Source organism: Scomber japonicus, chromosome 13, assembly GCF_027409825.1.
Source record: "Scomber japonicus isolate fScoJap1 chromosome 13, fScoJap1.pri, whole genome shotgun sequence".
In the NCBI taxonomy this organism is placed as follows: Eukaryota; Metazoa; Chordata; class Actinopteri; order Scombriformes; family Scombridae; genus Scomber; species Scomber japonicus.
In genome coordinates this window covers 6,252,283-6,279,584 of record NC_070590.1, presented here as the reverse complement: position 1 = coordinate 6,279,584, position 27,302 = coordinate 6,252,283, and the positions used below count along the sequence as shown (strand labels likewise).

The 27,302-nt window shown below is 39.4% G+C and overlaps 1 protein-coding gene across 3 annotated transcripts in view; it reads left to right on the top strand.

Moving 5' to 3' along the window:
• LOC128371280 (glutamate receptor 4) overlaps nucleotides 1–27,302 on the top strand; it is a 144,005-nt gene that overhangs the window by 85,161 nt on the left and 31,542 nt on the right. For 2 of the 3 annotated variants that reach the window (XM_053331559.1, XM_053331558.1), the window contains exons 5-10: nucleotides 4,895–4,948; nucleotides 6,776–6,934; nucleotides 11,718–11,885; nucleotides 12,696–12,800; nucleotides 14,709–14,819; nucleotides 24,808–25,014. In XM_053331559.1, coding sequence (XP_053187534.1) covers nucleotides 4,895–4,948; nucleotides 6,776–6,934; nucleotides 11,718–11,885; nucleotides 12,696–12,800; nucleotides 14,709–14,819; nucleotides 24,808–25,014 — 804 coding nt within the window. Of the gene's footprint in view, nucleotides 1–4,894; nucleotides 4,949–6,775; nucleotides 6,935–11,717; nucleotides 11,886–12,695; nucleotides 12,801–14,708; nucleotides 14,820–16,005; nucleotides 16,039–24,807; nucleotides 25,015–27,302 lie in introns of those variants that run through there. The other variant, XM_053331560.1, reaches the window with a different exon arrangement.

Below are 27,302 nucleotides of genomic sequence, written 5' to 3'. Positions count from 1 at the left end.
GACAGCAGCAGATGGTTAATCCTCCTGTTGTCCTCGATGGAAGGGAGGAAGAAGGAAGGAAAGGAGAGAAGAAGGGAGGAAGAAAGAAGGAAAGGCGGGAGGAAGGGAAGAAATAAAAGGAAGGGAGGAAGGAAAGGAAGGTAGGATGGAGGAAAGAAGAAAGGAAGGTAGGAGGGAGGGAGGAAGGAAGGAAAGAAGAACAGAGGAAGGAAGGAAGAAAGGAAGGAAGGAAGGAAGAGTCAAAACAGACCCAGGAGGACGACACGAAGGTTAAGCAAGATGTGTAAAAGCTACCTAATTACCTGCTTTAATGGAGGGGGGGGGGGGGGGGGGGGGACTAAAAACTAACAAACCACTATTTGTAATGATGTTACTGTCTTTGTGCCTAAAATGTAAAACTCTTTATACAAAATCAGCTACATCATTAAATGAATTTCTCCCTTCTCTATAATGCACTGACAGTTGCTTTCAGGATCACAGAGAGTTTATACAGTTGATGCTCGATGTTACTCCATGTTTGTTTCACTGTTTTTTTGTTTGTTTTTTTGGGTTTTTTTAAGCGTGTTTGTGCTAATTAGAAAGTTTCGAACTTGAAAAGCAGTCTGTTTCAGATCTCCAGTGGTGTTAGTTGGCATAAACACACTCAGAATATGATGTACGCCTTCATCCCACCATCTTTCCCCGGGGCAACTGGTGTCTCTGTAATTGTTCAATTATTCAGGAAATCTCCACTCTGACATCTGTCATACTTCTAACAATTTACTTTTGCAGATGTGTGTGTGTATGTGTGTGTGTGAGAGAGAGTGTGTGTGTGCTTATCTGTAAGTCTCTTTGTCCCACAGAGCAGCAGCAGACTTCCTGCTCCATCATTTCTTGACACCAGCTAACTCTATATCTCACAAGTAGACATGATGGACTCTGTCATAGTTAGAGCTTGTGGGATGATACACTCTTATGTGTACAGAGTTGCTGCCAAATACAAAACAAACATCTATTTTAGCCTATATTCATCACAACTGTCATCCTGCACTTATCTTGCCAAATTATCCCGATCCAGGACAAGGATTTGAATACATAATTGGGGCCTCATTAGCTACTTATCAACAGCACGGTCAGTACATATGAAGGCTTATAAGGAGCCAGATGTTTCTTTGAATGACTGAGCCTAAAAAATCTCTGAATGCAAAGCTTTTTCTTTTTTTTTTCATTTACAGATGGAAACGTACTTTGCTGGCAGCTATTTTTACAACGTGTACAAAATGTACCGTAGCTGCAAAATTAACAAGGAGAGTGAAGTCAGTATCGGTTTAAAGTTAACATGAAAGTTCAAGAGGTGTCAAAGTTAACTAAATCTCACAGAGAAGTTAGCGTGAAGCCCCTTTTAGAGATGCACCTCGTTACGTAAGGGAGTCAGCAGTTTTATCTGTTGTTGTTGAGCATTTCTAACTAGATTTGACCTGATAACATTTCCATTACACTTCCAAAGCGATACATGTTTGAATTGAATGTTACAATCGTGCAAAGACTGCAACAGCAAAGGGTAAAATATACAGAAAAAGCGATTAACATGCACATCCTGATCCAGCTTCAGTGCAGTGTTATAAATCTGTCTCTTTATCATTATTAAAGGGAGAGGGATGATATGGAAATATGAAAATACATATATGAAACTCTAATGATCTGACCAGTACTCCCTCTCTTAACTTTCAGGTTTTTATTAATGGCACCTGCATGCATTGAAGTATGAATATTTAGCAGCTTATATGCAATATGTCAGAGCATAAATAATGAGAGTCCCAGCTTAATGTGTCATCATTCTTAGCTTGTGCACTGTCGTATTTTGTAAAGCACACAGCAACAATCTATGATAAATGATAAAACTGATGAGAATATATTTTAGACCCACTGTGAGAAGACAGGAGCTCCCAAAACCCCAAATCCATCACTGTTACGGTGTGTGTGTGTGTGTGTGTGTGTGTGTGTGTGTGTGTGTGTGTGTGTGTGTGTGTGTGTGTGTGTGTGTGTGTGTGTGTGTGTGTGTGTGTGTGGGGACCGAGAACACTCTTCTTCCCTTGACATCTTTACTTTCAAAGTCCCTCCTGTTCTCCAGCGATGCCACCTCTCCCTCATGCACCACAAGTCAAACACTGCAGCTTTATGGCTCTTTTGTCATCTCTGAAATAGAAAGATATAACATTTATGTAAAATACAGCACCTTTATTGATTAATGAAACCAGCATTGACACACAGTCTACAGTATGTCTGAAAAAAGTTCACATGAGTTGAATTTTTGTGATGTGTGAGTCATGAACGAATTGTCCTCAGCTCCACTGAACTCCTTCACTGATTGCCGCTCCTAACTGGTTGCTAGTGCCAACTGCAAAGACGAGGCAAAGACAACATGTAATTATTGTGAAAATGAACAAAAAGCTTTATTATGTCATTATATTTGACATATAATGAGATTACAGGTGCCACTCCATTTGTGCTTTTAAGACAAATAACAAAAAAAAGCACAAAACAGGAGATCCAAGAGCCATGAAGAACCATGATCTATATATTTTGATGATATATAATAGTAAAGTTAATTTAACTCCTTTAACGTCCTTTAAATTCCACTTTAGTGCTTTTTTTTTCCCACACAGTCCTCGCTCCCCCAGCTCAAAGCCTCAGAGCTGAAGGTCTGACTCAAGCTGCACAAATCACTCACTCACTTCAATGCCACAGTCCATGACTTTTAATTAGTCATGTCACTTTTTATTATTTATACAACACCAAATCACAACAGAGGTTATCTCAGGGGGACTTTTCACATTTATAGGGAAAGTCTAGACTGTAGTCTTCAAGTTAAAGACCCAATGAGCAGCATTTGGTGACAGCAGCAATTTAAAAAAACTCCCCTTTAAGAGGAAACAGTGAGCAGAACCGGGCTCTAGGTGGGCAGCCATCTGCATCTTGACCAATTTTGTTGAGAGTGAAAAACAGACAGGCACCGGGCAACGACAGAGCGAGACAGAGAAGCTCATTAACAACAATAATCATAATAATAGAAATATGACTCATAATAATGGTGGTAGTAGTGGGCTTTATGGTCTGCAGCTTCAAGACAAGAAAGCACAAAACTATGAGTAAGATGCATTAATTTAATGGTACATGAATACATATAGATGGAGTGAAGAAAGGAGCTCAGTGAATCATACAGTATGTTAAGGGTGAAGTGATGTATGTAAGGTGAGGAGAAGGATTTTGCATAGAAGCTAATATGGAAGAAATGTGATCTCTTTTTTTCTAGCTTTTGTCAGTAAATGTGCAGATTCATTCTATACCAGCTCCTTTACAGAGTCTAAAGAAGAGAATTTAGAGATTTATTAGGGACACTGTGGCTCAGCAGGTAGAGAGAACCAATTGGAAGATTGGCGGTTCAATTCTCGGCTCCTCCAGTCCACATATCGATGTGTCCTTGGGCAAGACACTTAACCCCAAACTGCTCCCGTTGCTGCGCCAACGGTGTGTGAATGTGAATGAATGGTTGAATTGAATGGTTAACTTCCCCCTTCAGTGTATGAATGTGTGTGAATGGGTGAATGACATGTAATGTAAAGCGCTTTGAGTGGTCGCAAAGACTAGAAAAGCGCTATATAAGTACAGTCCATTTACATTTTAGAAATAAAAAGTGCATGGACTAGTTTTTCTGCATGTTTTTGAAATGTGATGCTTCCATCCTTGAAATTTAAAGTACAACTAATCGATTTTGATCAATCATGAAATCACCTCTATTCAAATCAACCAACATTCTCCAAGAGCAATATTTCATGAGATGTATTTATGTGTATACTAGTCAGGGTCTGAGGTTGTTCACTGGTGGAGATCCCCTCGGCTTTGGGTGACTGACTCAGTGACTCGAGTGATTCAAAAACCTGACTCTCTTTAACGAGTGATTCATAAAGAGACGAGACGAGTCAGTAAAAAGAGTCAAACCTCCCATCTCCACTGCATTTTACTTGACTTTTATCACCATAAAACATACATGAATGTAGTAAAATCATTAAACTAAAAAAAAACGGCCTTCTTTGAAGTGACTTCTTCTTTTAAGGATTTTCCTAAAACTTATATTTTCAGTTTCAAGAGTCCATAACCAGCACAGGAATTTAAAATATAGTGTCCTTGTTACTTATCCACAGACATCACTGTGAAGAGTTGTTATTGAAACTACTTTCGACTGAGGAAATAATCCCTACTGGGTGAACCCACGCTTTCATACAAGCATATTTACTTCTTTCCAACCATCTCAGAAGTGTCAATTTGATGCTAATCTCTGCACCAGCTCTCCGTGTTGAGACTCATATTGATATATTGGATGTATTTTCATATATTAATCTAACAAATTGCAGGTTTTTTCATAACCTGGTGCTCGGGTCTTGTCAACATCGAAGCTGTCGGGGAATTATTATCAATCCGAGCTTCTCCGAGAGTTTCAAAGCGTATTTTTTCAGCTTAATTCGAGCCCTTATTAACTGGATGTCCAGTGGGATTTCCCAGCAGATGTCTGCTTTCAAAATCAGTTTTTATCACTTAGATGCAGCAGTGAGTGTGTGTGTTTGTGTGTGTGTGTGTGTGTGTGTGTGTGTGTGTGTGTGTTTCGTAAGGGTGTCTAGAAGCGTTGTCATGTCTTTGGAAAGCGTGAAGTGTTTACTTCCTCGGTCGGTGAGATACTGACATGGCTGCCTGCTCATTTGTTTAGACGTCCGATCTTCTACGGATTAAACCCGACGGTCCCATTGTGTCAAGAAGACGTTGCACACTTGCCTGTCATATGCATCATTTAAAGTAATTAACATATGCTATCCTGTAATCCAGTCACATTAACGCTGAGCTCTGTTCCGCCTCCCTGCAGATCGTCAGCGTCGGGAAACACGTCAAAGGCTACCATTACATCATGGCCAACCTGGTGAGATGAAGAGCTTTCTCTCTTTGTTTGTTTGCTGTTTCTTTCTTCTTGTTTCATCTATTTCACCCCCCCCCCCATCTTTCTCTCTCGCTTTCTGATATCTGCTTAATATCACTCCTGCAAAATTCGAGCCCAGCTGTTTAACCCTTGTGTCGTCCTCCCGGGTCAAATTGACCCCGTCTTATTCTTCTTTCCTCCCTTCCTTCCTTCCGTCTGTACTTCCTCCATCCCCCTTTCTTCCCTCCTTCTTTCCTTCCCTCCTTCCTCCCTCCTTTCCTTCCTTCTTCCTTCTTTCCTTTCCTCCCTTCCTTCCTTCCTCCCTCCTTTCCTTCCTTCCTTCCCTCCTTTCCTTCCTTATTCCTTCCTCCCTTCCTTCTTTCCTCCTTCCCTCCTTCTCTCTTTCTTTCCTCTGTCCTTCTTTCCTACCTTTCTTCCTTCCTTTTTTCCTTTCCTCCCTTCTTCCTTCCTTCCTCCTTTCCTTTCCTTCCTTTCCTCCCTTCCTTCTGCCCTCCTTTCCTTCCTTCCTCCTTCCTTCCTTCCTTCCTGCGTGTGTGTGTGTGTGTGTGTGTGTGTGATATTTATGGATAAACTGTATCCCGGTATCTTTAAATGGACTGTAAGAGCAGATGACATGAGTTCACTGATACAGGACCAAAGTGATGGATTAACTCACATCCCAGCAAATGAAAAGCAAAATGATTTAAACATAAGTAACTTTACCACTCCTGAATACTTAATGCTGAAAATGTAATTATGACTCGATCAATAGCATTGCAATATTATACTTTGAAACCAATCTGAATGTGTGTGGTTTGAAGTTTCCAGTTGCTGATAACTTGACCTGATAAGAAATCTGAACATTTCAGTCAATGAGACATTCATAAACTTATGACTTAAGATTTCATCTAAATGTCCAGACTTCATCGCACTTGCAGACTTAATAGGCGTTTTTATGGGAAGTCCACAAGTGCAGAAAACTGTCCACACATCATTAATCCAGTCCATGAGGGGTCCATTTAGGGTGCAGACATCACTTACAGGATTATCCATAAAGAAAAGTCTAAAGTATGGATGTGATGATGTAAAAAAAAGAAAAAAAAAAAGAACGATAAAAATAATAATAGTTATAATAAAACTCATATGATTAGCTGATTAATCAGTTTGTCTTTTTTGTGATCCAGTTTTTATCTATTTGTTTGTAATTCACAGGAGGGGAGCAACATCATTATAGATTTCCCTTCACCAACTGATATGCTGATTTCCTCCATCATCCATGATAATATCTACAGAAATAGCCAGACAGATGCATAACATATATGTGAATACATTAAGTGACCAAAGAGTGTGTATGATGTGCGTATATATGTATATGTATATAATATTCTGAAAAATAAGGGTTAAGTTGTTCACACTGATTTTCTCTAGTAGTTTGAACCCACAAGTAATATTATGTGATTTGGCACAGTCACTCAGTGTAATTGTGTTGTAGACAGTAAAAATTGATTCATAATTCGTTGATCTTTATTATAGTGCACTGATATCACTATAAATATACTAGCAATCGACTAATGTAAGTCATTTTTCAAGCAGAACTGAATGTGTTGGTTCCACTTTTGAACTGGTGTGAACGTTTTCCACGAACATGATATAAAGTGTGATGGTCCTGATTCAAGGCTAAAGAGGATTTAGACTTATTCTTCAGCTCTGATTCACCTCATTTATAGAGAGAATCAACGACTGTAGACAGTTAAATTTAATTAAATGAATACCTCTGACTTCAGTGTACTTTCTGTCCATGAACACTTTCTCTGCTTGTTGCCCTTCAAGGGTTTCAAGGATATCAACCTCGAGCGCTTCATGCACGGCGGTGCCAACGTGACAGGCTTCCAGCTCGTCGACTTCAGCAACCCCATGGTCATCAAACTGATGCAGCGCTGGAACAAGCTGGATCAAAGGGAGTACCCAGGCTCGGACGCCCCGCCAAAGGTACATCATGTTAAACAAACTGGAGTCAGAACAGCAATATATATAACACAATAAAAATGTTTATCTTATAGAGATTTGGTGTAGCAGTTTAAACATTTAAAAAGAAAACCCCTTGGTGGTGGATTCAGAGAGTTGGATGATAATCAAATCCAGAACACATGTAAAGCAAAAACTGACAAAGTGAATTTACTTATTTCTTGCAGCTATATGGATTTACAAATCCTTAAATCTTAAATATTAAACTGATGCTTTGTTTTGGAAGGACAGGCTGCAGTCACATAGATTATATGCCATTTGCAAAACCTTAAACCCTCCTGTCGTCCTCCCGGGTCAAATTGACCCCATCTCATTTGACTGTTCCTTCTTTCCTTCCTTCTTCCCTCTTTCTTTAATTTTTCCTTCCTTCTTCCCCTCCTCCCCTCTTTCTTTGCTCCCTCCTCCTTCCTTCCTTCCTTCCTTCCTTCCTTCCTTCTTTCCTTCCTCCTTTCCTCCCTCCTTCCTTCCTTCCTTCCTCCTTCCTCCTTTACTTCCTTCCTTCCTTCCTTCCTTCCTTCCTCTTTTCCTTCCTCCCTTCCTTCTCTCCTTACTTCCTTCCTCTTTTCCTCCTTACTCCTGTCCTTCCTTCTGTCCTGCCTTGACCTGAGGACAACAGGAGGGTTAAAGGGTAATGCTGATGAACTTCTAGATTATTTTTATTGTCAACAATAATCTCATGAGGATGAAAACATGATTGCTGTTATTAGTCTTTCGAGCTACTTCTTAAACAAACTACCGTGACCTTCTGGGGGCGATCAAACATGTCACCCAGTGCAGCTGTTGTGTCTCTTCGATGTGTTATTAATACTTTTTTGGACAACAGCAGAGCTCTACAGAACAGATGAATCACATATATCAGGTTTTTGGATTCACAGACACAATACTTGTAGGTTAGAGTCATTCATTTTTGGGTCTGGCATTACACATGAGATGGGTTGACAATATGAAAAATATAGAAAATCACCAGCCTTATCCTTTAATGATCCCTCTGTGGTGTAACATTCAAAGAGACAAATGGAATACAAAGAAAGAGAATAAAAGTAAGGACAGCTTCAGATAAGATGTAAAGTGAATTATGTTTGAGCGGTGCAGCAGAGCACACTGAGACAGAAATATACCAAAAGGAACTGGCTCGGTGCAGAAACTAAACATCGACATACTGCGACTGAACAAACTCATGAGCATGTACATACAAGTACATACAAGGCATCAACATCAACATCGTCATCATCAACAGCAGCAACAATCTGCTCAGCTCCATCCACCGCTGTCATATGTAGTGATGTGACAGACTGACCCACTTTTCCATATATATATATATATTTTTTTTTTTCCAGCCACGCAGATTGCAAATGGCACTGGGGCAAGAAGGCATCACGCCACGGTGGTCAGCAAACCTCCTGCCCCGAGCAAATCTGTGTGTCGCACAAAGATTTCTATTTTAAAAAACCAGATGCGGTGGAGTGGAAACGGTGTGAGTCAAGCAGAGTGTGTAGTATGTGTGTCTGATGGATTGGGGTGGTTCAAATTAAAAGTTTACACCACGGGGTGATATTACATGACATTATGTGTGTGTATGTGTGTGTGTGTACGTGTGTGTGTGTGCATGTGTGTTTATCCCCACTCCATTTCTTGATAAATTGCTCTCTCTCCTGGAAATCCACTCAGACTAAATTACTCTGCTCCCCACCAAGTTTGTCCACAGCCTGAGTCACAGTCAGCCCCGTCTTTCTTTCTAATATATTAACCCAACCGGTGAGCTGAGCCTTCTCCTGACATGTTTACTCACTTTGCATACATGAATGTCATGCCAATTGTGTTTAAAAGGTCCGGGAATCAGCAGGGAGTGAACTAATGAGAGATTACTGTGCAGCGAGTGACAGCAAGCTTCGTCATGACAAGGAGAACTGCGGAGATACAGCAGTAGACCCCATTTACACCTGGTATAAACATGCGATCTGTGTCTGGACGGCGACATCTCATCAGGGGCGTGCACATTTACAAGTGGTATTAATTAGTGTTCTTGTTGTCTCATTTGGATGTGTGATATCTGAAGGCATACGAAGGCTTTTCGGTTAATTTATAACCTTATCAGACCTCAGTGGAGATGCTTGTTATAATACCTTGTCCCTCAAGAAAGACGTGGAGTTAACAAACATATCTACATGTTGAGAGGATCTTTTGGTTTGGAGTTTGGTGACGTTTCAGCTCCAGAGAAAGTGTTTTCGATTTCATTCTCTGGAGAGTAGTTCTGTGTAAGTGAGACACAGCTGAGCCTGTAGAGGAACACGGCTCAGTTTACAGTGATTGACTAGCTTGTTGTGCTACATATCACAACCTCTTGATCTTGTACTGATGTTCTTTGAGAAAAGATGTAGTACAAAGTCAAGAGGGTGATATGTGGCTTTGACTGAAAACGTGATCCCTGTTATTACTCTTTGGAGATGTTTTTAATCGCTTCTGGACAAGAACAGAAGTCTAAACAGAACAATAAGAAGTGTATATATCAGTGGAGATGCTTGCTATCACTAGTGGTAGCTAAATTTTTCTGAGGAGTTTGGTGATGTTTCAGCTCCAAAGAAAGTAATTTTGATTTCAGTCTCCGGAGAGTAGTTCTGTGTAAGTGAGACGCTGCTGAGCCTGTAGAGGAACACGGTTCAGTTTACAGTGATTCACTAGCTTGTTGTGCTACATATCACAACCTCTTGATGTTATACTGTTCTTTGAGAAAAGATATAGTCCAAAGTCAAGAGGTTGTGATATGTGGCCTAGACTGAAAATGTGATCATTGTTATTACTCTTTAGAGCCATTTCTAAGCTACTGTAACCAACAACTGTAAGCAACGTGTCAACCAGTGATACTGATGTGTTTTCAATTGTTTTTGGACAACAACAGAAGTCTACTTTTTTTGGCTCTACCCAAGAGATTTATTGACAATAAGGCACTTATAGAAAATCACTTCCATATCCTTTCAGATAGTCGAGAGCTGTACCGCTTTGTGCAATCGATGAATTTAAATGTTTGTATAAACTCTGAATTTGTGTCTTTGTGAAACTAATCCCTGGGGTTGGTCTCGTTGATTGGTTGCTCTCCGAGTCGGGAGAAACAAATCAACCACTTAGGGCTTTGGGCAAAAGAGATGCTCGAAACTGCAGTGTGAAGACTTTTCTCGTTTTTAACTTGCTACCTAGTAACATTCAAAAACAGCATTAGAGAAGTTGTGGCAAGTATGGATAAGATTGAGATGTAAGTCAATTTACAGAACAAATACCAAGTTTTAAAACATATTACTTCGATCATTGTGAAAACAGTTAAAGTCAAGACAAAATGAAAAATGCCCCTTTAACCATTTAAGATCACATTCGTGGTCATATTTTGCACCTATTTAACAAAATATGCTGAAAAAAACACAAAAAAATCCATCATTTTGTGTTCTAAAATCAAAATCCAATCATGAAAAACAATGACCTTAGTGTCGTTATGTAGGCTTGAACCAACCCATTTCAACCAATAACACCAAGGCATCCATCCATCAATCAATCTCGTTCATTATGACATGGCCACTTTTCAACGTTGAAATCGAATTCCTCCCAGCGTTATGTCCCACCTTTTCTATCCTGTTTCACATGAAAATACATCACTATGTGGACATCTGGACTTTCAGTTAGATCTGGCTGCTGCCATTTGACAAACACTACTCATAAATTAACCTAAAACCATCCCTCAAGTCCCCTGTCGATAATCATCCCTGGCAGTTTTGAGCAGATAGCAGCGACTCTGTTAGTGAGTTTATCACCTACCTCGATTGTTTCTGTGTTACTTTGGGCAGCTTGTCAAAGAGTAACAGGGGGATAAAACGCAGCAGTCTCCATAGAGAGCCATAATGTCACAGTGAGCAGTGGGCTAATGAATAGGATTCACCCCCGGCCAGAGGCGAAGTTAATGAACTCCTGCTAGCCGGGATAATTAATGCCAGACTGCTACCCGGCTGGACAAAACACTCGCCTTTTTCCCTTTCTTTTTCCTCCACTCACTCTCCATCTTGATGCCTTTTCGTAATTCACTCAATTAGTTTTCTGCCGCGCCAGAGGTGAGTTTTAGCAAAATGTATAGCTCATGAGGGGGAGAGTGATTTTTGTAGATGCAAATAATCAGAGGCTACACAGAGTCTTTAGGTCAAAGATAGATTAAAGGGAAATTGGGAGGCTTACACTGTGGGGAGAATGCTCTTTTTTCTTCTCTCTTGCATCTCTTCCTTTGCATTCCCAGAAAATAATGAGCAGAGTGTAACTGCTGCCTCTCTGCAACAGCCAGGCCATTAAGGCGTACTGCTTGGCCCTGCAGAAACTCAGCGTGTTCTCAGAGGCAGCCTTTACACAGATTGTTTTTAAGGAGATCTGACCGGCAAATATTGGAGAACATTTTGCCTGTCTAGCTAAATCAGCATTTAATTGGCCTCGTACCTTTTTTTTCCCCCCCTCAGTGTGTGTGTTCCCCAGCGTTGCATACACCCAAAACAGACAGAACGGCAGGGTGGCCTTCAGGTTATAAAGAATGTAATTTTCAAATCACAGAGTCCGTCCCCACTGGGTTTTTATTTCCTTTTAATAAATCTAATAAGCCACAGTTGAACCATAATTCCTACTCTGCAGTGATTTCATGTGATGTGTTAAGTTGTTTTTTTTAGCTGGAGAAACCTGCACATAACCCAACTGTGCCCACATGCAGTCTCCTCCTGTCTCCCAGTACACCTCAGCGTTGACGTATGATGGGGTGATGGTGATGGCCGAGGCCTTCAGGAACCTGCGCAGACAAAAAGTGGACATTTCCAGAAGGGGGAACGCTGGGGATTGTCTCGCCAACCCCGCCGCCCCGTGGAACCAGGGCATTGACATGGAGCGTACTCTTAAACAGGTGAAAGAAACAGAGGGGTAAATAAAAGGAAATGAAAGGGTATATGCTAACTCGCTACAGAATGCTAAGAATTAGACTGATTTTAAAGATCCACCATTTCCACCTGCTTGCAACATTTTTCTTTGCATATAATTTGCAACCACTGCAAACAAGTGCAGTGGTTTAATTAAAGAGCTTAATGTTGGTAAAAGTGTCTTTTAAACGTTGGACAGACCTGGACTCTCCCTGTTGACTCCAGCTTCATACTAGTTTATTGAATGATAAAACCATAGTGGTGTGATGTAATCATCCTGATCTGCTGACTTGTAGTTTTTACCAAATGTTCTCAATTTTACATTACTGTACTAAATTGTGACACTGATGGTGACATTCTTTCCTTCTTTCTTTCTTTTTTTCCTCTTACTTGTATTGATAACGTTCTTCTTCCTGTGACAAGCAACTGCCCCTCCCAAAAGAAACCCCCAAAAAACAGAATAAGTTGTTGCCCTGAAAAGGACATACATTATATTTATGTTCAAGCCCTCTAGTGGCTGCAAAGGAAATCAAAGAAACAAATCAGCATCGGGAGAAGTGACAAAACTCAACCATAGGAGCACAGTTTTTATAAACCATGATCACAATCATCCCCTAACCTTAACCATGTGGTTAACATTGTAACTCTGATGATGAGAGTCACCTAATATTAAAGAAGTCAGTATTTTAACCCAAACCACTATACCCTAAACCTATCCAGATCTTAACCACAGCATTGTCACATGATGAGGACTGCTGTTGTTAACTGTGTTGTATTATGTGTGTTTGTGTGTGCAGGTCCGGCTGCAGGGATTAACAGGTAATGTCCAGTTTGACCACTATGGCCGCAGGGTCAACTACACTATGGACGTGTTTGAACTGAAGAATAATGGACCCAGACGGGTAAAACATCACACCACACTGCCTTCATTTATGTATCATATTAACATTTTATAGTAACACTGTATGTTTTAACCTGCATAATATATCCTCTTTAAGCGATGCATAGCGATGTGAATTAACTTAGGGATGGGCCGATGCAGAATGTAGTGTGGTATTTTCTATTATCATAAGTATATTTTAAAAAAGCTTCAGGCCCTGCCAGCATTTGTGCTTCTGGTATGAGAGGATTGATGTCTGTACAGAGGGAAGATGAAACTCAGGAGAAAATGGGAAAAAGAGAGAGAGAGAGTACTTGTGAGACTGATGGCGGGGGATGGAATGAAATAGAGAGCAATCAAGGTAGAGAGGAGGAGCAGCAGAAGGAGGAGGAGGAAGCTGAGAGGAGTTCCCATCAATCAAAAGCTGCTTTGGCCTGACTTCCTGCACACAGCGAGGGTCCTGTCAGGACACAGTGTGTGTGTGCCTGCGTCTGTGTGTGGGTCACAGCATCTCTTCCACATTTTCCATGTTCTTCAATCATCCTGACGCCCCAGCACACTGGAGGTAGCAGCCAATCACAGATCTTCGTTCTCCTTGGCTTCCCACCGGCAGCGTCCAACCAGCAGCCAGCTGGTGGCTCAGTGTCGCCGCTCTCACTGACTTATAGCTGCTTATGCTCACTGTCAAAGCTCCTATCTGTTATAAGATCAATGCATCAGTTTGACACAACTTTGGTTTGCAGATACTGGCTTTTTATTAAGAATCATATATGGGCCAACCAGCATCGTGTACTTCCTCTCGACATTCTTTAGACAGAAGATGCTGATATCGTGAACGCAACATATCATGTCTGTCGGTTCCAGTCAGTAAGTTTGACCCTGAAGGATTTCTGGAAGATGACAGTGATGTCAGCTGAACATGAAATAGCTTTTGAAGCGGCACAGCACGGATCACAAAACTGGCATCTTGCATAAGAGCGTTCTAGCTGAGGCTGAAAAAATTAAATAGCACCACTTATTGTCTATTGTCTGAATCATGACATCATGCAATTATACTGTGATTTAAAAAAATATGATGCATTTTACTAAGTTAAGAAAGAAAAGTAGGATTTAGTGTAAGAGCCAGACATTTGGGCATGACAGTTCATTCCTGACCTTTGAAATGGTAATTTGGCAAAATGATGATGGATAGTAATCCTGTCTTAAAAAACACTGCTTAATTAAGGCATGAAATTGTTCTGAAGTCAAAATGATTATCCTGATTTTGTTTGAGACCATATTACTCATCAGCCTTCTTTCCAGCAAGTTAAACATGTAAACTCCTTCAAGCAATGACGAGGAGTTGTTATTCTTTTCTATCTTTTTATGTCTTCCTCATGTTTGGTTATAATTAACACATGCATCATGTCCGTCATACAGTAGACCACATCTGATTTTTAATAGAAGCTTTATGCCGTGTGCACAACTTCATGTATTGTGAGATTAACGAAGGTCAGAAGTCATTTATTCCAGTTTTTTGGGCTGAATTATGTACTGTAGCAGATTAGCGCCCCCATTAGGTCATTACACACACAAGCAGTGGACAATAGGAACTTTATTTTGTCTTTACAGAATGAAAAGTTTAATTATTATTTTTTTGGTGTTAAAGATGATTATAATATTATTATACAGCTTTTTTTCAACCCATTCCCTCCAAATTTGTATCATTGAGGGATTTGTAGTTCACCATCACATAGATATTTGACATTTACCATTTTTGGACCGCTTCACTATTTTAAGAAACAAGCTATGCGAGCCAAGCTTCACATTTAGGTGAGAATAACTCTCTACCCTCGGGTCACAGAAGCATGGGAAGCTGTGCACACGGCATCCTGCATGAACACATTCCCATTTTGGGTTTTGGGAGTCTCATATTTTCTTTTCCCTGCAGATTGGCTACTGGAACGATGCGGACAAACTGGTGCTGATCCAGGACTCTCCGCTGCTACCTAATGACACTTCTGGCATTGAAAACCGCACTGTTGTAGTTACCACCATCATGGTAAGAGACCAGCATGTGCTCAAACACTCTCTCACACACACACACACACACACACACACACACTTGAGCATGCACTCCTATTGTGAACAATTTGTAATGCCAGGAGACTTTACAATGTGCTGCTGAGTACATTGAACATAATACTTGAGGGATATGCAGAGTCAGGAGGTCTGAGGTTCAGTGGCGACACATCACACACATTACCTCCAACATCCTCAACACTGACAGGCCAATGACATGACATCATCGTATTTTTTGGGGCTCTCTACAGGTATTACTACAGTCCATTGCTTTTCTAATATGTCTTGCTTGATACTGTATTTTTACCACAGATGCAGACAATCAGTAGGCGTACTGTATGTGCAGAATATACATAATAGTGTTTGATACTCCAGCTATGAAATACATTTTGAGTAGTAAAGTTTTCCATGCCAACCAGCTTTTTCACCATTTTGCAGTGACACCAGAGTATTCTCAGTGGGAGAACAACCATGACAAACATGATAGAAATGCCAATTATCCACCAATAGTGACATCAATAGACCAGAGTGGCAACAAGATATGTGGTGTGTGACAAAAATGAGCTCAACTCCAAAGGTCCAATATTTCGTCACACATAAGCCCTGAAACATCTTGACATCAAGTTGTTGATACCTTAGGATTTATAAGCATTGAACAGTGTATTCGATGTATGCATATTCCAAGGCGTTTATGTTGTGTGCTATGACTGACCAATGTTCAGGGATCACACACGCTTTGTTACAGCAGTACAACATTATAAGTGAAGAGACTCTTTTGTTTATTACCCCTGCAATAAAACATCACACATCTCCAGAACCAACTACCGTTAGTCTCTCAGATTTTCTTTTATTGCACCAATAAACATCTCAAAAAGAAGCCAAAACAGCTCCACAACCAGCTGCCATTACTGAGGTTTTTTTTTCATTCTTAACAGTTCATAAAAGAGATCCATACAGCTATAAAAATCAATCAAAGCAAGAGTAGTTTTTATAAATCGTAGAAATGAATGGCCTTTGCATGGCATGTGAATCTCTGGCTGTAACAGTGACGCCGACATGGCTGAGTAGAGTACGGCAGCCAGGTGTAGAGCGTTAGCAGCTGAGTGGAGGAGGGAAGGAGGTGGGAATGGAGAGTCAAAGCTCAGCACAATCCTCCCTCTTTTCAGCCCCTGATGAGGAACCCCATTTTAAGAAACTGAGCCCCAGTTGGACGCAAGCAGGATATGAAAGCCCTTAATGGCAGAGTGATGGACACAACAACCCCAGCCAAAATGACGCCCTAAAGACAAAGCCCTAAAGGCGAGAGGAGAGGCACGGCAACTGTGTTAATGGACAACCTGTTCAGAAAAACTGAACAAGGAATGGAGCCACTCAAAGCCATAATGGAGCCCCTCGAGAGGAGAATGAAATGCAAATGGAGGGGAAAAAGACACTTTTTTTAAGGACTTGTGGATGGACACCCATTGGGGCTAAAATTGGTCCCCAGCTCCTAACAGCACAGTATCTGTTTACTAGCATAAACAAAGTCCCACTATCCCTGTTTGTGTGTGTTAGACTCATACATTGTCATGCCCGGTGTGTTTGTGTGGCCGATCACAGCTTGAATCCCATCCTGAGTTATAGTAATTTTTTGCAAAGATCTATGGACCCTGAGCTATAAAGTGAGGCGCTACTAGAATGTGAATATATATATATATATACATTATGTCTCACTGAATTCCTGTTTGCTTGAAGTCTTTCACTTTCTCTCCCAACTACCTGCTCCACCACACAGTACATTACACACTCAGAGGACTTTAAAACAGTTTAGAAAGACTAATGCTCTCATAATCATCCCAGTTCATATCCATCACGCTTTTATGCAGCATGATATTACAGTTACGATGTGACGGCTGCCTTTCACGCCCGCTTTGAATGTTTGTTCAGCGCCTTCGTGGGAGTAGTGTTTGTTTAGCGTAAACTTAATGAAGTATTATATTACATTACATCCTCTGTGTTTAAGGAACCTGTGTGGAGCAGTTTTTTAAAGGAGCAGTTCATCATGTTTTTGTTTATTATTGTCAAACATAGACTACTTCCCACCTGGTTTCAGTCTTTATGCTAATCTAGGCTAATTACACCTCAGAGCTATTTCTTTCTAGTAAATTTGATAGAGATTATTCATCAGTACAGAGAAGTTACAGTAGTAGCTCTTTTCCTTTTTGGGAACTTAAAGCCCCTTAAATGTTGGTTTGAAATTTGAATATCAAGACACATAACGCTGATCCTTGTCTATAATATTAAATACTTAAATAAATAGACGAAAGTTAAAGTCAAAGTCAACAAATTTAGCACTCAAAAACACAACTGACCTGCTTCGTCTGGACTGTGTTGGCGTGGTTTAATCTGATTTCATTAACAGGGCAGATTTCGATTCAGATATTGTTAAATCGTTACTGCTGCACGTGTGTGACATCAGCTTTTTCCAATTGAACCTGGCCTACTCTTAAAAAGTAAAAGTAGCAAAGACAAAAAAATAAATCAAGATATTTCTTCTGTTAAATAAGCAACACTGTTCAAACATTTGCAGATTCTCTCCATCATATTTTTCTGGACTGGAAACCAGAATTTTTAATAATCTTGTGACGTTTTGGTACAAGTTCTGTCCTTGTAGTTCAGATATACGTCATTAAAAAGGCAGCAGATGTCATTTTTATTATATTCCCTGTTTCATAGGCGAATGCAGTAAGCAGTTGTGGTACGGACAATAAGAAAAGAAGTGGCACTGGTATTCTTGATTATCTTGAGATACACATTTCAGGCACTGCTGGGCCTTCATTTCTTTTAGAATCTTGGTTCATGTTTTCAATTTTTTCCCTGCAGCATATTTTTTTAATCTCCGTTTCTGCCAGAAGCTGCATTAGTTACAGTCGACCTTGTGTGTTAAGATGTGGGAACACATCTGTTCGATCAAGTACAATCAGCAGCTCTACTGGAAACCCTGAAAGTTTCTGGAACCTGCATTTAATATCTCCTCCTGAGCAGTGTCGAAATTTAGTTTTAGGTCCTAGTTCCCAAAGTAGGCTGAACATTGTGGAAATAAAAACAGAAGATGCAACAATGGCTATATATTATGTTACCATTAAGTTTCTGCAGAGGAAAACAGCTACGGGTGTATTCTTTTTTTCCTTTTTAAAGGAGAAAAAATGTATCTTTCAGTTTGTTTAACAGCTCCTGTGGTGTTATTGTGCATGGTAGGATAAAAGCTCTTGAATATTGAACATTGCTTTACAATAGGAGAGAGTCTCAAAGGTAGAAGTCAGAAAGTCACTGCTGCTTGTTAGCATTTTGATATTTATTGTGGCTGCTACTAGCTTTTTTATTTTAAACATTAGCTACCCTGCTTCACAGTTTTAGAGCAGAAGCTAAAACTGCGAGACCCTTGCCTTGGTATCGCTAGACCAATTCTTAAATGCAAATGAGTCTGGATCCTCTTAGTTCATTTTTGATTTCCAAGAGGTGTTCAATCAATAGACCTAAATGCCTCTGGGGTGCAAGTGGATAGATACAACCAATCAGGGCGACGAAACGTGTGATGTGAGCCCTGACAGAGCAAATAAGACATGATTTAATGCTTCCCAGGCTAGTCAGAACCCTGAATTTGGTGGTAAATCCATCACATTCACCCTTACCGTTGCACCTTTGTATGGTTTATCTCAGTTTTTCTTGCCATAACTACTTGGAGGCTGGTCAACAGTATAACCTCCAGAGACAAGAGTGATGTTTGAGTGTCATCTTATTAGAAGGGCAAGGTTGAAAGCTTTCATAGAGTGTGACTTGGATTCAAACTCCTCCACTGCACGTTAAACTTAGCGCACCATTAAACTGCCAGTGTAGACTAAATACTGGTTTGCTTAACTTCAGTAATCTTTAAAGTAAGAGACTGAGAACAGAAGTCGTCGAACAGCCAACTGGGATCTTTATTGATGACACAGCCGAACACTGCAGACATCAATGAAACATCAACAACGACATCCCCAAACTGGTACAACTATTGACCTTTCGCCTTTCTTCTTGTTTTCACATTTCACTTATGATGCACACATATCTGCCTCTACTTATGGCGCTTTTCCACTACACAGTTCCAGCACGACTCGACTCGCCTCGGCTCGGTTCCAGGAACGACCTTTTCCATTACAAAGAAGTACCTACTCAACGTGGGCGGGGTTGTCATTGCACGGCTTCACGAAACTGCTGTGACTTCATTTTATACGCGACACAAACACATAAACAATGGAGGACATGGAGGACATGGTGTACTTGCTGCTGTTTGTGGCTTTCTGTCACACACAAAGCAACAACATTGAGCCATATATAGTTGTGTAAAATAATATTTTAGCATAATCCTGACTAAAACAACCAGCCAGTGAAGTTTAAATATGTCATCAAAATAAATTTACTGAGGTTCCACATCGGGTTTTTTATTTGGCATAGAGAAAATTGACTATTTTAGCTCCAATTTATTCGTTTTTTACTCTTACGTGACATTTTTGTGAATTAAAATTCCAAATCTAACTCCCATAGAAGTATTGCAATCTGGAAACAATAATTGCACTAATAAAGATATCTCATAAACATGCACTTTATGAACAGGTGACAATCATCAAAATAAACATTTTTATGTAAAAGTCACGCAAAGAGCACTTGAATGAGAAAGCATGAAGAAATAATGTAAGAGATTTAGGATAAGAATAAAAAAAGTTTTTGCATGAGGCCCTTTTGAATTGTACAAATTCAGAAAAGAGAGAAAAACTAAACACAGCAGTTATTATTTGTATTAAAATAAAAAGAAATTGAATTGTACGATTTTACACTAAAGAGCAGCATTTGTCCTGTTTCTTCACAGGCTATATTTCAGTTTTGACTTTTTTTATTTATCGCTACAGTCTGTACTGAAAGTGTAGATACAGTATGAGGTTGAGGCTCAGCTATAACACTACTGCCATTCATTTAAGCACCGTTATGATCTAAAACCCCTGACAAGGCCGTGATGTCCGTCTGCAGCAGTGAGTCGAGTCTACTGACATCATATGAAAAAAGCCAGAGTGCATACACATTAATTACTATTTTTCCTACATGTGCTTTAAATGTGCTCCCCCATTTTCAACGCCATACATCCACATTCAATCAAATCAAATGTCATCAGTGCCTCAAGTCGCCACTGATGACTGGGACAGAAAAATCAGTCACTTACTGTACTGAAAAAGTGCTAATGTGTGTTTGCTTCGTAAAGAAATTGATGTTTTTGTGGTGAAGTAATTGTACAATATGTACTTTCATTCTGATGCTTTTTACTGCTCATCATTAAACAGACTGATGTGCCACAGATTGTTTATCTTCCTCAGAGTACAAACCTATACAGACAGATTTTGTTCGTACCTTGATGTATGTACGTATGGATTTGTGACATTAAGCGTCCCCTGTAGTGTGTGTGTGTGTGTGTATGTGTGTGTGTGTGGGCGCATACTTTTAATGGCATGTGTAATTAGTCTCATTAGGCAGTGAGTGAAGCAGTGTGGTTGTGATTATTGACCAGCCTGTCAGCCATGCTGGCCTTTGCTGCAGAGGCCTCTGAAGCACTGCTCTCTTCTCATGCCAGAAACACTGACTGCATCCTTTATCTCTGCCACTTCCTCCATTCCTCTGGTTGCCAACGCTGTCAAACACCCTATCATCATAAATCATAGGGATTAGAGCTGCTTTCCCTTCTGATATACATCCAAAACATCTGCAAAAATGGACTCATAAATTGAAGTCTCCATCATTTAAATAGTATAGGTTTATTAAGAGCACAGCAGGAAATCCATTTTTAGCTGTTGTTAAGTAGAAAGTAGAGGAGAACATGATAATCATTAATCTTACACTATTAAAGCCTCCATTTTTTCCATAGTGGCGTCTTTCAAATTAAAATGAGACAATTCCTGTGAAAATTGGAGCAGTCTTATGTGTTGCTTTTATCTCTGGGTCAAAGACACGACGTTACATATTAGACATCAGTGCTTGAAGACAAATTCAGTAATTCTTTCTTTTATAGGTGTGTAATTTCTTTTTAAAAAACCATAGCATTGTAATTTCATACCATTCATTTGTAAAATATGGGTTTCCATTCAAGAATAGTTGTACTTGACCTGTGTGAATAGAAATTTAGTTAACACTTTATTTTAAAGATTCTTTAATTTTATACTAATTTCCTGGAAATTGTTTTAGTAAATTGTGGATATTTAACATTTTACAGAGAAGATGGTGCAATTATACAATTATTATCAGTCTAATATGTTTAAAAAATGTTCAAGTTAACATACCTTTGAACCCAGTGATAAAGAATCTACACTTACCAACTAAACCAACATTTGTTTTTTATATGATTTGCACCAAATTGCACCCTACATCCTATAAATGTCCTAAGTATTGATCTTTAAATACCTGAAAAAGAAATTAGTATGCAATTAAAGAACCTGTAAAATCAAGTATTACCACAATTTATTATAAATGATTTAATTCTCGATATATGTTGATGCCTGTAGACACATTTTTCATTTTTCCATTTTCAACTAACTAAAAGACTCAAGTTACATAAGAAATTAGAACTGATTAATTGGCAGTGAACCAACACTCTCTATAATTTCTCTGTAATTACTGTCAAATCAGAAAGTTCTTTCCAGGAAAACATCTTGAAAACTTGAACAAATTACAACCTCATAACATAAAGCAATACCAACATTTTATGTGATTAATGTTATCTTTCGAATTATTGCTCCTTGGTTGCATCTTGAGTTGGAGCTAAACACTGCACAGCCCCATCTAGTGGATTAATGAAGCCTGGCGTTTAAACTTTTTAATTGTTTTATATTTACAATTATGTTTTTAATAGTACCACCATGTGCAGCTGTACAGTAACGATTGTGTAATTAGCTTATCAAATTTTAATTTACTGCTTATTAATGTTTTTGTTATGTAATCTCTGCAAGGACTGACTTAAATTATGTCAATTGCATAAGTTGTAATTATATTTTATGCAAGATAAGCTGTGAATCCTGTATTTTCTTATATATATATTTCTTTAAAGGAAACTGCTAAATTGTGCCATCATTATGTTGTACAGTAACATTGTGTTGTGCCGCAAGCTCAGCCCAGCATTTGCATTCTCTCCCCGCTGAGGAGTCTTTAGTTTACCTTGCTTTAGCCCGGGGCAATGTCAAGCAAACACATCTCAAGAATAAATTGCTCCCATTCTCAATATGCAATAGGCTGCCGTCCATGACAAAAGTAATTTGTTTGGAAATATGAGTGCAGGAACCAGACGCGGTTTACATTTAGATCACTTTCTTAGCAACAGCGAATCCAATGATTCATAACCTGCCGTTGGTCACAGTGCAGACTGATGTAGCCACCTCTGATTACTTTAAATGTTTAAGTCGAGTCTGGCTTGTTTTTTTCGGTATTAAGTCATTCACTCTGACTGCAGCTCATTTCTCACTTCCCTTCAGCTTTATGTCTGCCTCCGTTTCTGCTTAGTCATACTTTGCTTCCTTCTCTTTGAGTCTCTTTGCATCATACATCCACACTAACACTTTCATGATTTTCATTTCTTTCTTTTTATTTATTTATTTATATATTTTGGCCTGGCTAAACTCCAGTCTGTGCTGCGTATATCCAGCATGAGGCTGTCATCATGATTACACGTGCATCCCTTTCCAGTTGCACAACTCTAAATTACCCCAAGCAAAAATTTAAGCAGTGAGTAAATCGTCACTTGAAAGACATTCAGTTTAAAGCTGCACAATGCATTTTTACTAAAACAAATTTAAATTGAAGGTTTTCTTTTATTTCCGAGGAGCCCCAGCTGTAACGTAATGAAACTGGTCTCAGACTGTAGTGTGGGTGCTGGTGGTGGTGGTGGAGAGATTAAGCTGTTCTTGTTGATTACTTCCTGGCTCCCACCAGTAAACCTGACGTCACAGTTTAAAGGCACAATCTGCAGCTGGTGAAAAACGCTGATTTTGATCTAACTATCACATCACGATACAGCCCACATTGCTTTTTTGATGGGGTGGAAAATGTCTATAACAAATTATGAATTAGACTTTTAATTTACGTAATAAGCTTCAGTACATCATATGAGACAGTGGGTGATACGCTGATTGAGTCAGGCTCTGGTTGGTTTCCCTCCTTGGTTCGATTAGTTTGTTTGAACAATCAATTGAAACAATGCAATGAGACCTGATAGACACAGTGGTCTCATTCTGGCCAAAAACTAATTCTGCAGCAGTTCCTTTGTAGTGCGAATGTGATCCGATCTCGATCTGATACAACAGCAAGCTTTATTCTGCAAGTTTGAGCACAATGGCTTCAGCAGCTAAGCACATTTTGGATATTGAAGTGCAAATGAGCAAACAGGCAGAAGTTAGTTGCAGCTATCCAGAAAACTATTCAAAGTCTTATATGGTCTGACAACAAAGTACATCTCCCTCTTGATATTTGGGTTGATGACTACATTTTCTAGCTTCAGGAAACATCACATGAAAGCACAGAAGTAATCACCATGTTCAGTGAGCAGCTGAAGAAGAGAATCCACAGAACAGTATTAGAATTAAAAAGCTAAGTATGCTCTAACCATGGATGTAAAAGAGCTCGATACCGTACCAAAAATGTATAGATGTGAAAATAGAAGTGTTTTTTTTTATCCTCCTGCAACCCTGCGTCCTCATATGGGGACATTACATTTTGGGTTTGCTGCACCATTCTCCTTAACTTTGACCTTTGACCTTTAATTGACCTGTTGTCCTGTTTGTACAAGCTTTTTTCTGCCCCCTAGTGGTAGTAAAAGCACAGTACATTAATCAGTGTAAAGATGGCAGGAATCTTGGCCAAGTCAGTCAACAGCTGATCCCCAAACAAAAGTGGACCAGGTGCAAAACTTTATCAAATTTTATGGTTGAAACTTATTTATTTATGCTTAATAACATTTGTAGTTTGATATGCTGTAAAAAAAATATTTGACTAATTTTAGCAACAGCAACAAGCTGCGACACTGCTAATCAGGAAGTACTTGTTTGAGGATGTTGGGATTTTATTATAGTTGGCGTAAATGTAATGAAATAGATATATATAATACATATTTTTCAAAACTACTTCCTGTTCAAAGACCATGCTTAGTCTTTTAACTTATCAGGTCCTACTGATCCTAAATATCTAGGAGAAATTAAAAATGCATACCAAACAAAAGGGGTCAGATCTCACCGGGTTTATATTGGTGATCTATGGGGAAAATACTTTTTGAGCCACAGGAGAGTTTTTCCTTGCAATAGCTCGACAGTGGAGCCCTATCCAGCTTTTAAAATATATCCATACCTCTTAAATACAACGCAGGACCTTCTTCCCGTATTTCCTTCATGGTCCCACCTCAGAAACCTTTGACCAATGAACAGAGTGAACATTGTTACGTGGCTTTTGTTGATCTATTTGGGCTCGCTTGAATCATTTACTGCGTAAAAAGAAACTGAACCATGGAGAAAACATTAACAACTCATCTGCTGATCTGAACCAGAGAAAAGAAAGGCTTTAAAATGCCCCTTACTGTCTAATTTACTTGAGCTTTTTTTGGCATTTCATCTCATTTTCATTTAAATGTTGACTAGTGCAGCTTTAAATTGTTGTTCATAACTTAATACTAACGAAAATCCACTACATGAACTGACCCTGTGGATTTTTCTTGAAAACAAACACAGCTACGTTGCTCAATAGCGCCACACGTGCTTAAAAAACTCTGCAGGCTACTTTTAATCTCAGCCCTGGTTGGTATTAATACACTGCACTTCCTGTTTCATTTTGTTGTCTTTGGTGTGTCACTGGGTCATTTGTGTGAGCCCTCATGTCCGTGTGTCTGTCTGTCTGACGGTTTGGTTCACTGGTTATGGTCCCTTGTGTAGGAGGGTCCCTATGTGATGCTTAAGAAGAACTGGGAGATGTACGAAGACAACGACCAGTACGAAGGCTACTGTGTGGACCTGGCATCTGAGATCGCCAAACACATCGGCATCAAGTACAAGATCTCCATCGTACCCGATGGGAAGTACGGCGCCAGGGACCCAGAGACGAAGATCTGGAACGGCATGGTCGGGGAGCTGGTGTACGGGGTAAGAACTTGTTTTCTTTCTCTCTCACAGGAAGTTGTTCTTCTCTCGGCTCCCTAAGGCACAGTCTTTGGAGAGAAATGAGCTTTTCATCTAAGCTGACTCATCCAATTCAAATTTTAATTTTATGCTGTCAGTAAGATTCATAGTGGTATTTAGAGACAATACTGTGTCTTCTTCTAATCTGGTATTATTATATATTTGTACGGCAGCTTGGCTTTTGACAGAAAAATTGGTTTTCAGTTCCCTAAAGTTGAAAATGGCCCGAAATGAGACATCGAAGTCATTTATTCAAACTGTAAGCAAAGCATATTAAACAGAGCAATTTATTCATCATTTCTTATCTTGATGACCCTGTGAAGATCACAGTAAAGTTATAAAAATATGTACTTTACATATCTGAATGTGTTACATTCATACATTGTTAAGTAAATGCTGATGTTTAAGCATAATGTACATTTCTCACAGCACTTTATCCAAAACTAGTCATGTCATTCTCACATCTCTGTCGATCTGGGTCTCACTTTTTTCACAGAAAAAGTTTTCATTCACCAATTTATTCATATTACTGTTTTGTCAATGATACTCAAGTTTTCTTGCAGGTGTTTTAATTTCAAAGTAAATAACATTGAAGTAAGTGTTGAGTTTCACTGACGGTAGCCACAGAAAAACAGCAAAATGGATCTTAATGGATGAATTAAAGCTGTTTCTGTCAGATAAAAGAGCAACAAAGTGTTGAGTGCAATAAGAGCTGCAGAAATGTGTTGAATTGAACAGGATGATAAGTATGATACGATGATGGAGGTTTCCAGTTTTAAAAATTGGGACCAGATCAAAGAACAGGGAGGATTTATACCAGGCGGGAAGTTGTGGTCCAACGCGGAAGTAACTTAGAACTGCATTCTATCAAAAGGCCACCAGGGGGCGACCGTTTTGGTGTCAAAAGGACTTCCGTCTCTATACAAGTCAATGGAGAATTCACCAACTTCTCACTTGATTTCTAACCTCAGTAAACGTTTTCAAAATGTGTTTATGGTCTCAATCGCTAGTTTAAAGCCTTCTGAAATGTTGGCCTCCCTGATTTTATATTTGACAATAAAGCAGGGTATGCATTTGGGTGTGGCTACGTTGTGATTGACAGATTGATTGCCCAATGTCCTCGAGATCCAGCATGCACCTGAAATTTTCAAGATGGCGCTGCCTCGATTTGAAACTATTGGCTTCCGGGCAGCAGTCCAGATACCAATGGGTGACGTCACGGATGTTACGTCCATTTCTTTTATACAGTCTATGATTTATACTCTTATATAACAGGAGGAATTAGAACTACATTAAGGTAAATAATTGTCAAAATGATTCCAGGATAAATGCTTTTTATTCTTTTTTTTTTACTGGGCAAAAAGTCTCTACACAAATAATATTTCTTGATCTGTAGTTGACCTAATCTCGGTCTGAAGAGCTTCTCCTGTGGGGTTATTTCCTGTCTAGATAATTAAACCCATCTGAATAGAGGAAGTTGAAAACAGGATAACAGTCTGCGACGCTATTAATGCCCGTAGAAAGAAGGGAATCACGGTGGCATTAGAGCTGAGCTTTTGGAGGGGTTAAAGAGGGACAAGCAGAGAGGTGCAGAGCTTGTTAAAGAATCCTTGAGGTGGCGATTTTTGAGGCTCCTTTCTCCTGCTGACCTTGCTGTGCGATCAAAGTGGATGCGGCCGGCAATATGGATGATGTTGGGATTTCAAGGCCTGAAAAGATCATCAAAGTGAGGAAAGAAAGGCGTTGTGTGTGTGGTCGTGTACTTGTGTATTTTAAAGGACAAAATAGTGAGTATAGAAGGATAAAAAACAGTCAATATGAAGATTTTGTCACTTACACTGGATTAAAATTGGATTTAGAGTCAGTAATAGTCATGATAATGGTCTGATTAGCACATTTTCATAGAGAGACAATAGAACAATAGTTAATTAACGTTCATCCAGTTCAAAACATTCACTGCTTTTTATTCTTACATGAGCAATTTAGGAAAAGGCAATTTATTTTAAATTCATCGAAGACATGAAAGAAACCACAGTCTGTGTTTGCTCTGTTTTTCTAGTCTTTTTTGTGATGACTTAATTGGCATTTTCACAAAGTGGCATTTTTCTTGCCTGCGCCTCTTTGGTGCCGAAGTGACTCACGGTGAAGTTGAATGCGACGATCAAGCAGTACATTGCACTCCTGGTGTAAAAGAATAACCAGGTTGGTCAAAAGCACAGAAGCAAAAAGTGCAGCTGTGTACTCTGCTATTT